The following is an 18,806-nucleotide window of genomic DNA, read 5'->3' on the forward strand; positions in this document are numbered from 1 at the left end:
CTGTGTGTTCATCATTGCCAGCAAGAGTCATTCGGTAATTATTTCAAACTATTTAAAATGTGAGAGCAATCAAATGAAAGTATATTTAGCATGTGTGCATGTTATATTCACACATAACTGTGTTTGTCTGTGAGTGTGTGTTGGTGTAATTAACGTTTCTTGTTTTCTTTGCTTTTAACTTGCAACACTGATGAAACACAATGGACTTTGCTGCATTTACCCAGTCGCATGTGAGTACTGCTGACAAACTTGAACCAATGAAAAATCTACACACCAAAAGTCTGTATTGTGTTTTATTGTTGATTATTGATTGACCGATACTAATTATTTTAAGTGTCCAATATTAGATATGTGCAATTGGTTTTTAACATTGTTTTGTTTCTCAGTTGTGGCACGATGATAACTAAATAATAATCAGAATATAATAATAATAAAAAAGTATATATATATATATATATATATATATATATATATATATACTTTTTATTATTATTATATTAGTATATAAAAAACTATATATATATATATATATATATATATATTATTTATTTATTTATTTATTATTATTATTATTATTATTAGTTATTTATATTATTTATTATTTTTATTATTTTTGTATAACTAAATAAAATGATTATTATTATTTGTATTATTATAAATAATAATTAAAATATCCATCCATCCATCCACCTGGAAATTTTGAGCCACAATTTACTATTCAGTCTAATCTAAAAAAAAATATATATATATATATATATGTATGTATATATGTATATATATATAGGCCTATATGTATGTATGTATATATATATGTGTATATATATAGTGGTTTGTAACTTTGCTTGATTAACGTTAATGTGTATGGGTACAATCATGTGACCTAGGTGATCTCATCTGACATGAAGGAAGACCACATCTTCCGTCTGACAGGAAGGGGAGCAGATCAAGACCCTAAGGGTGTGTTCAGCATCAACCGACTGACAGGAGAGGTGGCGGTTAGCCGAGCCCTGGATCGAGAAGCCATCGCGTACTACCATGTGAGTGCCATATTAAATCTGTTATCTGCTGCGTTCTGTTTCCTCCACTGCATACTGTCAGTGAGTATGTAGAAGTTCATTTAAATAGCTTTAAATGCAATCTGCAGGTTTATTTAAGTCATATTAGACCGTTGCACGAATAACCAAACGTCCCTAATCGAAAAGAAACGATGTTTTTGCTTCACTCCATGCATCAAGGCGATTAATGGCTGCAATGACTCGTGTCTCTTCGGCAGCCAGCGAGAGGCTCAGTGAAGGAAAGCCGACTGCTGTACAGGATGTGGGACTACAGTTAGAGGAGCCAGTTATTCTACACAACGTGTGTGAGATCAATGATGCAGCTGTCAGCTGGCCTGTCAGACATAACGTGGGTTGCGAGTTTGTGTGTGTGCGAACACAGTGGCCTGACGGTGATTTACTTTGGTTTATTTGACAGCTTTAGAAGAAGGGAAACAAACCTCTCTTTAAAGATCTCATCGAACCAGAATTAGAGTTTTGTGGCTTTTAGTACATGTGTGTTACACTACTGCTCAAAAGTCTGCATTCAGAACAATAAAAAAAATATATATATATGGCCAGCAGCCATATCACCCTGTAGCCCAAGACTGGTTGCCCACTGAAGCTAAGGGCTGAGGCTGGTTAGTACCTGGATGGGAGACCTCCTGGGAAAAAACAGGTTGCTGCTGGAAGAGGTGTTAGTGAGGCCAGCAGGGGGCGCTCACCCTGTGGTCTGTGTGGGTCCTAACGCCCCAGTGTAGTGACGGGGACACTATACTGCCAAAAGAGCACCGTCCTGCGGATGAGACGTTAAACCGAGGTCCTGACTCTCTGTGGTCATTAAAAATCCCAGGATGTCCTTCGAAAAAGAGTAGGGGTGTAACCCCGGCATCCTGGCCAAATTTGCCCCTTGGCCTCTGTCGATCATGGCCTCCTAATCATCCCCATATACTGATTGGCTTCATCACTGTCTCCTCTCCATCAGTAAGCTGGTGTGTGGTGGGCGTTCTGGCGCAATATGGCTGCCGTCGCGTCATCCAAGTGGATGCTGCACATTGGTGGTGGTTGAGGAGATTCCCCCCCTTCTATGTGAAGCGCTTTGAGGTCTCAGAAAAAGCGCTATATAAATGTAACAAATTATTATATATATATATATATATATATATATATATATATATATATATATTTATATAATAATTTTGTTCAGAAAGGATGCATTAAATTGATCAAAAATTATCTAATATAAAGATTTCTATTGCAAATAAATTGTTCTTTTAAACTTTTTACTCATTAAATAATTCTTTAAAATTGTCACAATTCGCACAAAAATATTAAGAAGCACAACCTTTTTCAATATTGATAATAAGAAATGTTACTTGAGCACGAAATCATCATATTGGAATGATTTCTGAAGGATCATGTGACACTGAAGACTGAAGTAATGATGCTGAATATTCAGCTTTGCATCACATGAATAAATTTCATTTTAAAATATATAAATTTAGAAAATAGTTATTTCAAATCAGAATAGTATTTCACAATATTACTGTTTTTACTGTATTTACTGACCAAATAAATACAGCCTTGGTGAGCAATAAGACATTTTTTTCAAAAACATTAAAACATCTTAAAAACGGTAGTATAACTTTGAGACTATTTAAATTGTCTTGGAAAAGTTGACTTTTTGCCGATTTGCACATTGAGAATCTCATGTTGCACTTCACAAATGTTTTGTCCTATCAGATGCTCTCTAGAATAAGTATGTCCCTCCCCCTGCCAATATTGGTATCTGCAACTATAAAATAAGGTCTGCAAGACCTGGAAAAATCAATCTAAAATCCATTTATCTTGTCAGCGGGTGCAGGACTGAAGTTTATTGGCTAGCCCTTTGATAAATCCCACCCCCTTCTTGTTTTAATAGGCAACACATCAAAACATGAAAGACATTTATTGGTGTCTTAAACCTGAAATAGTAAGACCTTTCAATATGTAGAGCTTTGCCAAAAGAAAGGACCACCCTGTGGCAACTCCTGATAACAAGATAGACATTACGATTCCTTTGAATTGTTTGCTCGGTTGAGCGAGCTGTTGCTTTGATTCAAGAATTCGAGAGCTCTTGTTCTCTTTCTCTTTGTGTCCTCTGTCGTTTGACAGATAAAGGAGGGTTTACCTGGTTTTCTATCCCCCTGTAGAGGAGAACTAAAACGGCACTGCTTAGTTTGATATCCACCTGTCTGGCTAACAGCTTTAATAAAATAAGAGTTGCTCTTCTTCTACCCTGGTTTTGTTGTGCCCCACTGTCGCTCCGATAAAGTGTTCTTTGTAAGGTTTTGGAAAAATCTGTCAGCCTGACTCCTTGGCTTTTCTTTTCAATTAAAAATAGTCTTCTTTTTCTAATAAGAGATCATTCCTTATATTATTGCTTCTTTTGTGGAGCCATAGCACACATGATGTTCTTGCTTCAAACTTTAAGTTGGGCTAGGGTGTGTGTTTGGGCCCAAAAGATCTGTGAGGAAAGATGGCAGATTTCAAATCACTTGCAGGTGTTCTCCACCAGCTGAGGAAATGTGCTTGAGTTGGAAGGGAATGCTAACAGTTTTTGGGAAGTAACTGACTAAAAGTAGCGATGCTTAAGTTTTTCAGTAGCTGTTTTCAAAGTAGTGTAGCACTTGTGGTAGTGTATATATATTTTTTTATTATATTATATATACTGTGATGGCAAAGCTGATCATTCTAATATGCTGATTTAGTGCTATCATATACTATTTATTTACTTATTATTCTTATCAATATTGAAAACAAAGTTATGTGTCGTGCTGCTTAATATATATATATATACAGTATATATATATACACCATTTTTTTATTTATTTTTTTAGGAAACTGTGATAATTTTTTTTTTTTGCAATAATGTAAATGTTTTTTCTGTCACTCTTGACCAATTTAATGGATCCTTGCTCAATATAGTTATTAATTTCTTTTTTTTTTAAATCTTACCACAATTTTTTTTTATATATTTTTTTGACAATAGTTTATGTAGCATTGGAAAGTCAAATCCCTGTCATTTCATGTCATATGTATGAACTATTTTCAACTTGGTTATGTTGTTTTTTTGCATTTCAAACAAAGGCAGCAGCTATTTGCACTAAGAGCATCTAACAACTAGATTATATTTACAGTAAGTGAAAATAGCGTTTTTTTCTCAGCGATAGTTGCTATTTACAATAATTGAAAATAGAGATAGATTCAATTTACACTATGTAAGAATATCAGTATTTTCTTTACAATAAGTGTAAATAGTAGTTAGATGCTATTTATACTTAGAAATAGTGGCAGATACTATTTGCACCTTCGTGTTGTTGTACATGAAACGGTATGCAATAATAACAATTAATAATACAATTATTAAATGGATGCCACCTTATTGTGACAATAAAGCCCTCCCTACTCCTAGCCCTACCCCCAACCGATAAACACTTTATTATTAAACACACGTTAGATTCTTTATTTTCCACTTTTCGAATATTTTCTTCATTTTTATTGAAAATAATTGCCTTTCGGATCTGATATGTGATAGGAAAAGGGAGTATATCGAGTTTCGCCAAAGGCAGATTCAAACTCTGGTCACGCGTCACCCCCATTGAAACTCATTAATGCAGCAAAAATGCAGCTCTGATTAAATCACACATTATGTCATGAGACATAATCTTTTTTCTTTCTTTTTTTTACAGTAGCTTGACTGTGGTTTAACAGCTTTAAATTATGATTAGCTTTAAGCTACAGTTCCAATGTAGCTGCCCCAACACTGCGGATAGCTTTCTATTTTATACAGCACTTTGGTCTGGTGGTCATGGCAGATTGGCAGGTTGTGTGCTCTGAAGAGGAGGGTATACTCAGGTATGCAGACCCCAGTCGGGATCAAAGCCCTCACTCAGCAGTGCACTTGACATTTACATCTCCTTATCTCCCTTTCTCTCACATCCACACCACCCGCAATCTCAAAAGCATGCGACGAGCGCATGCACATCAAAGCTTGACATTTTACAGCACTAATGCTCACACACTTCTATCTTGATGAAGGAATGATGCTAACCACATCTGTTTTTACATCTGTTGGCTGTCTCTCTGATAATAATAACTCTTACTGTTAGTGATTCACCGAAATAATTTTTTAAAGAAACATTGAAACTGAAATGAAACATTTAGCTGAAAACCATTACTGAAAATAAGGTTTTGGTCATTGCATTTAGGTCAATTAAACTTGGCATGTCATGTTCTCATGTGATAAATAAAACCAGTTGAAGTAAAGTTCTTCAAATAGCACAGCAAATTTTACATATTTTACTCTAGAATCATTTTTGGTCATGTTAAAGTGTCTCCAAACTATTGACATGTTTACCTGTTGTAGTTAATCTGTGTTGTGTGATTGAAAACTATTTAATCAGAAACCAATTAATTTATTTATTTTTAATTTTTAAATATCGGTTCATCACTAATTAGGGTCTATTCACACAGAACGTGTTTTTGCATTCCACTGCGCTGCATTTCCATTGTTTTTCCTATGTAAACATAGAGTAGATCAGAGGTACTCAAGTTCAGAGGCCAAAAGAGCCACATTTAAACCACATTAAATGCAAAAGACCACAAATTACAACTTGCATCATAAGACTTTATTTTCTCTGCTTAAGACAGCATTTGTAGTTCTACTAAGCATTTACTAAAGCAGTTTGCCAAGTCTTTAAATGGATGTTTAACAGTTGCGCTCACTTCTTTTGCAACGTCTTGTGCATGACATGACATTCTAAAAATGCAGCGTTCAAGTAAAAAAAAAAAAAAAAAAAAACCTTCTCAAGACCTTGCATTTTTTGGTTCCACTGACCTGTGCCTTGCATTTCAACCACAAAAACGCATTCTGTGTGAATGTCCCCTAACTTTATATTTATCGTTTTTCACTTGTGTTGTTTTTTTGCTAGCTTATTACTCCAACGTTGTCATTTTCCGACTTTCTCTCTCGGCATTCTGAGAAAGGTATTGGGAACGAGTCACATCCGATTAGTGGGCATTTCAGAATTGTAATAATCCACTAGCTCACCTGCTATGGCTGAGAGCTTTGGGGCCCCTGACCTCTAATGGCATGTTGTTCTCCATCTAATCACACATATGGGCCAGTTCCCTCTCGCCTCAACCACCTCACACACGCATATGTAGTGCAACACCTCTGTGCCGCAACACTTCACTTAATTCCCATGCCACACTGGTGGGAATAACCGCATTTTCCGGCTGATCCCTCTACAGCACATCAGGAGAAATTACACCACAGCTAATTCCAGCCGATCTCACACTAGGAATAATCACAGGCATGCGGGAGCCGGTGCGGGCCCAGTACAGCGCATATGGGGAGGGTGGGGGATCCAGGCCAGAGACTGTTTTCGCAGGCGGTGCCGCATCACTGCTGTGTATCTTAGTCTTCGGCTCTGCAGGAATCAACTCACAGCAGTTCCTGGCAGCAACATTTTACTCTCTGCTGTTTATTTCTTCCCATTGGCATGTGTATGTGCATTAGTTACCTTATGAGCCATGTGAACAAATAGCATTTTTACTTTTCTAAATCAAAAAATAGATTTTATTAAATTTTTCCTCAACAAGTAGGAGCCAAAACTTGCACGCTGCAAAGGTGCCATTATGATGTGTTTTTTGTTTGCCAAGGTGTTGCAGTGCTTTCGCTAAAGTGTTCAAAAGTGTTTTGCATGTTTTAGTATGTCGTTATGTGGGTGCTAGGGTGTGTTGTTGGTTGTTACGGTGTTGTAGTGGAGTTGTTGCAGTTTTTAGCATGTTGATAAGTGGATGCAAGAGTATTTTGGGTGATTGCCAAGGAGTTGCAGTGTGTTTTCTGAACAGAGTGCATTAGCACCCATCACCTTTTTCAGTGGGGCTGGTTCCAGAAGTATTTTTCCCATTCATTTTTTCCTATAGGGATTTATAAGCAGTTATAAGCCGTGAACCACGACAATCAGCTAAGAGGAGAATCACAACACTGCAAACTTTGATTTGAAACAAAAAATTATTAGAAAATCAGACAAAAATACAAAGACTCTTAAAGGGTTTGTTCACCCAAAAAGTGAAAATTCTGTCATTAATTAATTACTCACCCTCATGTTGTTCCAAACCCGAAAGACTTTCGTTTATTCGCGGAACACAAACGAAGATCTTTTTTGATGAAATCTGAGAACTTTCTGTCCCAGAAATCTGAGAACTTCCCTTTCTGTCCAAACATTATCTTCATTTGTGTTCCAAAGAGGAACGGAAGTCTTACAGGTTTGGAACGACATTAAGGTGAGTAATTAATTACAGAATTTTAATTTCCATGAAGCATTGCGAACAGCATAATCAAATAAAATAAAAAAACGATTGAGAAGCATAAAACTATTCATTTGCAAATATTGATTATATATATACAAACATTTAAGTAGTGTTTTAAGAGAGATCGACTCTTATTACATTTCAAAGTTCTTCTTGGGAGTGGGCGGAGCTAATGAAATCTTTTGGCTTATGTTGGTTTTTTGGACACTCTGATTGGTGTAATTGTCTGTAAGGCATCATGGGTAATGTAGTTTTCAATCAGGAATTATGCTGTTAAACACGATTATGTTAAATATAAGCTGAAATAAAGCGGGCTGATGGCTTCAGAAGAAGCAAATACCATCGACTAAAGCTGTCTTTAAAGGTTTATAAATTATTGTTTGAAATTAATTTTCCGGAACCTGACTGTTGCAGTATATTAAGTGTTTTAGCTTGTTGCTCTGCGGTTGCTAGGATGTTTTTTGTGGTTGCTAGGGTGTTGCAGTGGGGTTGTTGGTGATTTTCTGGTGCTATGGTTTTCTGGGTGTCTCTTTGAGATTGTGGTTCCTAAAAAGAAATGGTCATGGAGAAGGACTTAAAAGAGAACAGACAAAAATCATAAGAGGCTTACAAATAAAGACCAGTTATTTATTCTCACATTACAGCAATCTACTGAAACTGTTTAATTCCCACTGTTTAAATTTACATCCCACAGATCCAACTTGTACCAACAAGCAAATCCACACTTTAATTCACACATACAGGCAGACACAGAGGTGCCCACACACATTACCGCACATGTGTATACACGCACACACTGACACACGCAAATCCCCAGAGCGATTCTTTCATATTTAGGAAGCGTAGCATTTCCCCAGACCGACTAACTAACCATGCAATTGACATCTTAGAAGCTCTTTCTCTCTGCAAGAGCCACAAAGTGACTCCTTAATTACGTTCTTCTCTGTGGCGTTCATGGCCAGACTGCTGCAAAACACAAGGCCATGATAAAGGCTCTATTATTGGACTGGAATCAGGCTTCTGTGTCATGCCTTGTTAATATCCTCAGAGTCTTCTTACCGCAGGGAAATCGCACTGTAAAATGTTGAGCATGAAGGACCTCTGATGAAGGACTGGAAGTTGTGATCGCTGGATGAACTGATACAAGAGCAGCTTCTAAACAGAATGATTGAAAGAGCATGATTCTGTTTCACAACAAGACGGCAGATCAGACAAGCGTAAATTATAATAATGATACAAATAATAATAAAAGATTTAAGTTGAGGTTACGCTAGATGCTGTATTAGCCCTAGGCATGTTTTAAGATGATCTGTAATTATTTTGTATGCCCTTCCATGGATCAATTTTCTTGCAGAAATATTTCTATTTATTTAGTGATGTAAATATATTTGTAAAATCAATGTTTAAAACTGGTTCAAGGATTTTAAGATAAATATAGTTTATTAGTTTGTTAAAGAAAATCTTTAAGCTTTTATATATATATATATATATATATATATATATATTTTATTTTTATTTTTTAATTTTTTTACAAAATGTAATAAAATAATATAAATAATAGTTATCATTAGTATTATTATTGCTTGTATTTTATGGAAAACATTGCATCCCTTTTACGGAAAAGGGCAGCTTAGACCTTTTGTAAGATAACTTTTTGTATTTCACTGAAAACAATTGTGTTTTTGAGTGACATAAGTGCGATTAGATTCCTATTCATTTAAAGAACATGTTGCTCATCTCTGTACATACCTCTTCTCTCAGAAACCATTCCTCGTCAGCCACATGAATAAAACAGCAGACAAACACCTAGTTTTGGAAAGAAATGGAAAGCGAAAAGATGAAGCCACCCATGCATTAATACAGAACATACGGATGATGTTTTTTCCTGTGTAGCTGCAGCCAAATGACAGTGCCGCTCCACTGCCTGCAGAAGAGCCACATGATGATGTGTCGTGGGGGGGTTTGGTGCCTTGTCTCAGGTAGACAGACTCCGTGCTCGCCCACAGCAGGTTGGCACTGAGATATCATGATGGGATGAGGCTCGTCTCTCACAAATAACTGCTCCGGCCCATCGTAAGGCTGGAACAAGACCTGTGTGTCCACCAGCTGCTTGTTTCCCATGGACCTGACACACACCCTGATCCGCGGGGCACTGACATGCTGCGTTTGATGGCGGGGGAACGGCGGCATCTGTGCGTGTGTGTTTTTTCTGTGTGTTTATTGGTGTGTGGGTGCGTGCCATCTGTCCTCCGAGTAATTGCTGGTATTTATATGATATTAATTGTATACTGAGCACTGTGTGCTTTCAAAGCTAGTTTAAATTGAACTGTTTTAAGAGATGTTAGATGCTAAACACGAGAGATCTGTGTGCACGGAAACCAATCAGCTAACCATCTGTGTCGGCTTGTAGTGTTTTACATGCTTTTTGAACTTATTGCTTCCCACATCAGTCACTAAAAGGACCGTTTGTCCTCTATCACATCACAAAAACTGTCCTTTTAAGTGCAAAACCCGGACTATTAGGTTAGCTGGAAGTGGCCTAAGGTAATATCCCGTTGTAACATCAATTAGAGTTCTCATTATGTGTGGCCTAACACTAATTACTGCAATTATTTCCTGCTAACAGTTATGATCCCTGTAGTGGCTACGCTGAGATGGCCTCTCATTTTTTAAGCGTTTGGGAAATGGCACTCTTGGTCCACCATGGCTTACTGTTTCCCCCTGCTGGGGTTCATTCATCGGGGACGTCCAAGTGCTTCCTTGCGCGTTACAGTAATGACCTTCACGGTTTTCACAACAGTGAGACCGGCGGCTTCTCTGTTTTCAGATTGTACATGTGATACCTAAAACCAGGCCAGTGGTTGCATTTAATGGTACCCGCTGGTATTGCTGTCTAATCAGCCCCCTCCGTACCTCACCAGTCACGGCTGCGGAAATGAAACATTAAACATTTAATGGGAGATTAAAACCTCCATTAGTCTGAAGAGTGCTAAAATGCTGGGGGGAAATGGTCAGGTTTCCAGATTTTACCACGTCCTAGTTTATCACATGAAGGTCAGAGCCAATCAACATGTGTGTCAGCAAATAACGATAAGAAGTGAAGCCAGCGCTGCATAGATTTGGTGATAACTGAAGGCTGAATGGATATTTTAATTATAGTGCTTGCATACAGAATTTATATTCTTGAAATGTTCAATTTTATTAATTTTCCGACCATTTTAATCATTTTGATTTTGTCTATCTGTCTGAAAAATTCTCAGAGCTATGTATTTTTATATAAACTATGTTTTTTATTTATTTATTTATATTAAGAAAACCTCCCTTTTACTTAAATTGCTAGATTTTAACAGACAACGACATTATCATGCATACTGAAATTTAAGTGGTCTTCCTTGCATAGTGTAAGAGTTGCCTTTACAGAGTGCCTAGGTTTTGATACTTGTGAACTGACTGAAAACAAGACACGGCTGAGTGTCATGAAAACAGCAAAGCAGCTTTGATTCAGAATTTCATTTAAGCTGAACCGAAGCCTAAAACCCAAGCTTAGCTAAATCTTTAACACTATTAATTTGCTTCCTTGCAAGCGCTGATACTTATTTCAAAAAATGAAAATCTAGTTGAACATCCCTGAAAAGAATTGTGTTTAGATGATGGTGTGCTGGTGTTCCAGAATGCTTCCTAACTAGCTTAACAAGCTAAATGTTCTCAGGCAGACCCCTTTATCAGACCATGCTAATCGGTCGGATTACCAGTTGAAACCATATGGCTAGACTAGCACCTAACCAGCATGCAGCTTTTTCAGCTAAAATTACAGTAATTCTTTCTTGAATGTGCCTTTTGTGAACAATTATCAAGCCTGTGTTTTACCAACCAGTAAGATACATGTGATCTCAAACAACCAGTCAATCAGATCCTATGATCCTTGAATTTTACATTGTTGTGTAAGTGAGGTTTGGTTCAGAGTGAGGCTTCATGAAGTAAGTGTGTGGTGTCAGTGCTTAGTTGGAAGTAGCACTGGAGGCCTTCACAGGTCTGGCCAGTGGTTGAAGGCTTTATCTCAGTGACTTAACGATGATGGATTCCTGCAAGGTCACTCTGTAAATTGGCATAATAACCACAGTGCTTGAGAGGATAAAATCAATACAGACTGAAATGCTGCGCGTACGCAGCAGGTGTTTACGAAAATCTGTCCGAGCGGAGAAATACTGTTGACTTGCTGTGTAATGTCTGATGAGTTTAACTGAAGCTGAGGGACAAATTGTGGTCAGTTGCAGAGAGACCCTTTAATAATAATATATGTGACCCATGCTGGCAAAATGAGTCGGAGTGCGCACAGGCTAATTACAAGCTACAGGCAAAAACAAGTGAAAAATGTTGGTCAAATTTGAGGTTTTCACAAAAATGAGTTCATTAAGCCCTTGTCTAGCGATCCCAATGCTCCAGTTAGCAATCGAACATCTAAAAGTATCTTTATTTGTAAGTTTTATGAGAGGAGTATCTTTCCTTTGTTCATGAAAAATGTGCTTGCTTCTCAACCCTGGCGCTTCCCCTCAGCACAAGTTTGTGTAACCCAGGTCATTTACTCGGGTCACTAATAATACAATTTTATTTATATCGCTATAAAACTAATAATAAGAAGAGAACATAAAGTAAAATGTATTTATTTTATTATAAATAATCCCAAAAGAAAGAAGAGGTTCCTGAACTGATTCCTGATTGGTGAGGTGAAATATTTTTTTGGGAATTTGAAAACAAGACATTGAACTTGAAATTGAGAAACAGGTTGAATTTCAGAAATTGATATTGGGAAAATTTGACTCTGTGTTTATCATTTATTTGAAATACTGTGTGTCACTGTTATCTATTTTTTCTTTTGTTTTTCTTTCATTCTTTCAATTTCAAAAGATACAACTTGTGCAAAAGAACAAACAAATAGAAAAATACACTTACCTTTTCATTAATTAGCTGCATTCCAGTGGTCTGAGTGGCTTTCTTACTATCATCTTTGCTCATTTTTGCTTCAGTGAGTCGATCCAAGGCCACATCCACACGAAGCCAGAGTTTTCCCTATCCAATATTTTTTTTCCCTCGTTCTAAAAAAAATTCCGTAAACACAACGTCGTCTCAAGATATATCTGCATACACACGAAACCACTAAAATTGACTCAAAACAATGTAGTATACATGCCATACCAGTATGTGGCGCTGTAATTCTGCCACAGACATACACTAAAAACGGAGAAGAAGACTTAGAGCATGCGCATAAACCTTGCACGATGTATACAATAATATTAGGCACAGTAGCTTCTTTTTTTCTTTTCTTTTTTTCTTTTTTACCAAGATCTTTATTGAACAATATGAACAACCATAAATGGCCTGGTACAAAATAGGGATGAGTCACGATATTCGATTAGTTAGCGGACGCATAAAGCTTGCCACAAAGAACCGGAAAAAGTAATCATTATGAATGTGTCAAATATAGCAAAGAGACATTTTAATTGTTTATTAAACTAGTGTTTTCTGTGTCAGTATCGGCTGCAAAGATGTTGACGATGCTGACTCGCCACCTTCGCAGTAATTGTGAGCGTGCCTATAGAGAGAAATGCACACTTAAGGATTACATAAGAGAGTTGTCTGTTTCTTTTCATTTTTAATTGTTTTGTTTTGTTTAAAAGTAGACATTTCAAGCTTTCTATAGATATATTTCTGAGTTTCGGTTAATTTATTAGACGAGCTTCAGTTCATGAGCAATGCAAGTTATATTGCGCCGGTGCCTCCATGTCCTGATTATATTGTCTGCTATATTTGCTTCTTATTTATTAAATCCAGGCAATTGGCTGATGAAACATTGATTAAAATTAGGATACAATTTATACAAAAGAAAATTCACTTTAAAGAAAGGTTTTATACAAAACAAACCTTAATGTCTCCCGATATATTGCGCATCTTATGATTACTCATGCTGTTCACTTTTCATATAATCAACATAGATGAAATAAAAAAATAACATTATTTAAATATAAATATGAAACTTAATACATTTTCTTTAATGGCTACAACACAGGCCTAACAGTACAGAGAAATTTAATGTAGGAGTGGAATTTGAGCGAACGCCGTTTTACCACTGATCATGTGGGGCAGAGGTGCGTTTTTTGAATAATAATCAAATAATTCCCAGCGATCGTCGAATATAATTTTTGCTTGAAATGCCAATCCCTTCAAAATACGAAATGTCTTAATCAGACAACAGACAAGCATCATAGCATGAAAAGAAAATATAATTTGGCCTAAATAAAGTAAAATAAAGAAATAAAATAAAAATACATTCAAGTAAATAATAAATAAAGAAATAAAAGAGGCTCAGTAGCTTCTGCAGCACGAACTCAAGCATGTAGTCGGCAGTTGTTGTTGCTGTTATGTGACTTAGCGGTGTCTGACTAGTTGACACTCGGTGTGCTGACATCATCGTTTCACAAAATATACGGATTGGCTGTACACACGAAAACGCAAGGGTGTAGTTTTCATATTTATCCACTCGGGGACCGGTTTAAAAAAAATAGCGGTTTCAGTCTCCCAAAACGGCAGATCCGTCTGGACGAAACGCCGAAACAACATTTTTGGACGGAGCAAATCTTCTGATTCTGGTCCATAGTTTTGCTTTCATAGCGATCTAGTAACTGAGAGGAGTGCTACCCGCCGTGTGCTACATTTAGTATCGTTTTAAAGCGCAGTATTCCAACTTTGTGAATGTTCATAGCGAATTCTCAATGGCATGAGTCTGAACCAATGAAATGTGATTTTCAAACTAATGCTGATGTAAACAAAACAATCTTACTCACGTTGACTGACAGATCTGAAGCGTGAGCACAAAGATCCTCTGATAGCGCGCAATGCTGATATACACACAATTACAGTATTTTCAAAATATCTGTCTTGGCGAGTATTCACGCAAACATGATCTGTTATGTCTTATGTGAACGTTTGGTTAACTGTTGGGGAAAAATATCTGATGTGTAACATAGGCTATATTAGATCTGTGCATTGTTAATCAAACAATTGTGGTATATAGCCTATCATGGAAAAAAAAGTTGAATATATATATTTATATAAATTTTTCTACAGATATTTGGTTTTAACTCTGTTGTGTGCCAGATTAGTCTGTTTGTTAATAAAATAAAATGTAATTAATTTTAATAAAATTAATGATTTTTAAAAATATTTATATATAAGTAATACTGTCATTCTGTGCATCAGGGAAACCAACATAAGCCATTTTTTAGCTTAGTTTTGTGACCTTAAGTAAAGTACCAAGTAATTTCAGATTATTATAGTGTGAGTTGCTTTAGTTGCTTTAAATGGCTTTTAAGTGATGTCTGATCGACTTAAAATTTTAAGAATGAATGCATCTGTGTGTGTGAGAGTGCAACATGTGTTTTGATGACACATTTGAGTTGTTAGAACAAAGTGAAAGATTTGAAAGCTATTGTAGTCATCTTACAACAGCTGTGTGGAAGCACTTTGCATAAGAAAAAAGTTTAAAGATGAAATACATTTCATAAATAAAAAAATAAAAAATGCTGGGAAAGAAAAGGATATTTAACAAACATTTTCTCTAGAAGAAAAAAAGTAATTTGACTATCAAATCAGCAGAAAAAAAAAGATTCTGAAGATTAAAGGAAAGCAACATAAATAAGGGATTTTTTGTTGTTGTTGTTTTTTTGTAACTTGATCTATTTAATGCATCCCAGCTGAATAAAATAAAATAAAATAAAATCCTCCCAAAAAACAGTAGTGCATTGTATATATGTATATGCGTGTGTGTGCGTATGATTTAAGTAAGTAGTTCCTCTTAATGGGTTTGTATTGCGATAATATAGGACTGTATTTATCCTTACCTTATGTTAAATTTGAGTTTAATATAAACAGAATTGTGCTCCTTTTCACCTTTGTCTCCAGCCTGTGCCAGTGTGTATTATGTATGCTAATCTGAGGGGGTCTATAGATTTCTACAACCACTAATTACCTGTAAAGCAATTAAAACAATGGATTCCAGTCTTAAATGCCTTGCTTTATTTGGAAAGAAAGGAAATCTGTTGCTGACCTGAGCTCTTTCCATATAGCTTTGAGTTACAGGATCCATTATCTCTGAGCCTAAATACATCATCATTTTGTCAAATGAGGATGGAACCTCTCTTGAAATTAGTGGATCATCATGTCACTTAGAAGGTTCTTTGAGAAGTGATAATTTGATGTGTAAGAAAAGAGGAATATATAGGAGAGGAGGGATAAGTGTCTCTAGACAGCTCTCCTGTAGATGCTAGATCTTAAGATGTCTCTCCACTGCTAGAGCCACATGTTTCAAATGTCTCTGTGGAGACTCACGTCTCAACACACAAACACACTTACACCCGGCGAAAAGGGTCTCGTGGGAGCCCATCTGGGCTGACAACAGAACACACACACACACACACACACGCACACACACACACACACACACACACACACACACACACACACACACACACACACACACACACACACACACACACACCACACCTGATAACTTTTTATAAAATTATAATTGGAAATGTCTGAAAATGTGCTGCTTCCACACATTTTAGATTAGGTGACTAATAGCTGTGAATTGAAATAGATGTGTGATTTATACAGTCAAGATATTCCAAAAAGATGTTTCAACTTTTTTTTTTAATGTTATTTATTTTTTAAATTATTTAGTATTTTCTATTAATTATGTCTATATATTTTCAGCTGCAGAATCACATGGCCTGTGGCTGAGCTACCATTTCACAGTTTCACATTAACGGATCGGTGAGCGTAAACCAGCTTTCGTGGCATGAGGATAAAGGGGTGGTACTTTCGAGGGGGATTTCCGATTAATCCGAGAGGCAGGTGGAGGGCTCAGCAGCAAAAAAAACAAAAAAAAAAAAAAACGGAAAGAAAGTTTGATTGTGGTGCAAAGACGGCCTTGAATTCCTCCGATGGAGTGCGCCCGTGCGAGAAGAATAACCAGACAGTTGTCCACTTCATTTACGAGTGGCTTTGGAGATATGTCCACTGACAGGTGATGTTTACCTCCGAATCTCTCTCCTCTTTTCTGCTTGGCTGGCCAGTAATTTACTGGGCATTGGTGAGCAAGGCACGCTGCCCTGCACACAGGAAACTGTCAGTTTTATTTTTCACCTTTTCTCTCTTTTTTTTGTGTGCTTTTTCTCTCTGTGATTCTCTCTGAAGATAACACCTCAGCCTTTCAAGTAAAACTCAATATGTGCCAACAGACATGTATAAATATTTTAAGATGAAAAGCAGCTTTTGTGTTTTAGAAATACACTTTTGTCTTGAATGCTTCTTTCAAAAATCTACTTATTTGAGGCTTTGAGAACGGAATAGTTTTTTGTAGGGTTGCCAAGTAACAAATTCCATGAAGTGTAGCTTGTTTGGATGTTTTGTCCCATTTTATACAGTATTTTCTTAATGTCTTTAAATGCTTTAGTGCCACAGAGCAACACTTGTCAGAAGCTTGTTTTTGTACAGATGCAAACTGAGAGGATACAGTGATTCTATTTATACTATGGGGCTGTTGAATGCTTGATTCTGATTGGCTGACGAACATTATAAGATGTGCAATTATTTTTAAGGAAACGCACGGCTAAAGTAGTTCCAGGCAGGTCTTGACCTGCATTATTATATCCATATCACTTTGCCAAATGATTTCAGGTATTTCAATGGTCCTTACAGTCTACAACAGCAAAAGAACCAAAACCCACATTGACACTGACCTAGCAAATAAATACAGTAAACAATAGGATAAAAACGACAAATTTATTTCCAAGTTTTTTTGCCTTCAAAATTGTTTTATGTATGTAAAGCACATACTCTCTTTCTCCCTGCTCTCATACAGTATGGACACACACTCGCACAGAAACATGTTGTCAGCGCTACTCTGCAATTTTATCAATAAAATAGTTTAACAGCTTAAAAGCTACATGACATTTCTCAATAGCGAGGTAATAATGGTGCTGTTCTTGAAGCAGATAAACTTGCTGTTTCTCTATTAGTAGAGACGCTGCTGCCGAACACTGTTGAGAGACACACAGCCTCAGGTAATGCACACACTCTTAATCTCTATCTCTAATAAGTGCATTAATAACTGCATTAGCCTGCTATCAATGGCTCAATTTTCCTTTACTAGCTCTAAAATTACGTTTTGGATTTAGCAACGGTGGTGTGGGATGAGATGTGTAAAAAATAATCTACACTCAACAGCGTTTTAAGGACAAAAAAACATCAAATATCTTGAAATACAACATCTGAACAATGTCTTGAGGTGTGTTAAAGGGTAACTCTCGCCAAAATTGAACCTAGGCTCTTTTTGTTAATCTACCCGAGTCAAACTTTCATGTAAAAGCATAATTAGAATGAAAATGCCACTTTTAAGATTGACCGTATTTTCGTTTTAGGTCAAAATGCCTTTTGAATGGGAGTGCATGGGGAACTTCTATGATAGCATCAAAATCGCTATTTTTAAAACACTAAGGCGGCGCGACACAACATAAAACTGGGCTCGAAGTATCACCAGGGGCTCTACACATGAACTTGAGCATTGACTACATCTTTTGTGTACATAAAGTTTACTAAAAAGAAAGGTTTTGAACAACTCACTGTAGCTGTTGTTCTTCCCGGCCGCCAGCATTTTGTCAGTCAAAAATAGTCGATCTGCATCACTGAATCATTTCATTATTATTATGAGGATCCTTTTTCAAATACAAGGTCAATATTGATTTTCACTAACGACAAAACAACAAATTATCCGTGAATTCATATGGAACTAAGCTTTAGAAGCTTTCCATCTTTACTCTCCTCCCGGTTACGTTGGATTTGGAGATCGACTATTTTTGACTAACAAAATGCTGGCGGCCGGAAACAGTAACTGATAAAGTTAGTCGTACAAAACCTTTCTTTTTAGTAAACTTTGTGTACACAAACAATGTCAATGCTCAAGTTCATGTGTAGAGCCCCTGGTGATACTTCGAGCACAGTTTTATGTTGTGTGGAGCCTTCTTAGTGTTTTAAAAATAGCGATTTTGATGCTATCATAGAAGTGCCCTATGCACTCCCATTCAAAAGGCATTTTGACCTAAAATGAAAATACGGTCAATCTTAAAAGTGGCTTTTCCATTCTAATTATGCCTTTACACGAACGTTTGACTTGGGTAGATTAACAAAAAGAACCTAGGTTCAATTTTGGCGAGCTCCGGGGCGCCCTGCTCGCTCTGGGTTTCGTCCCCAGCCAGAGTGGCTGTAGTATAAGCGGATAATTGACTCCGATCCATTGAATTATTAGAAAATAATGCACACCCGATAGTCTGGCTATCACCAGACCAAGCTCAATTT

General features: G+C 36.6%; 1 protein-coding gene across 5 annotated transcripts in view; it reads left to right on the forward strand.

Moving 5' to 3' along the window:
• Positions 1-18,806, forward strand: part of cdh13 (cadherin 13, H-cadherin (heart)) — a 417,024-nt gene that overhangs the window by 152,647 nt on the left and 245,571 nt on the right. For all 5 annotated transcript variants that reach the window (XM_082181942.1, XM_082181939.1, XM_082181940.1 and 2 more), the window contains exon 5: positions 885-1,037. In XM_082181942.1, the coding sequence (XP_082038068.1) occupies positions 885-1,037 (153 nt within the window). The remainder of the gene's footprint in view (positions 1-884; positions 1,038-18,806) is intronic.

This window comes from Leuciscus leuciscus (assembly GCF_965113295.1).
Source record: "Leuciscus leuciscus genome assembly, chromosome: 10".
In the NCBI taxonomy this organism is placed as follows: domain Eukaryota; kingdom Metazoa; phylum Chordata; class Actinopteri; order Cypriniformes; family Leuciscidae; genus Leuciscus; species Leuciscus leuciscus.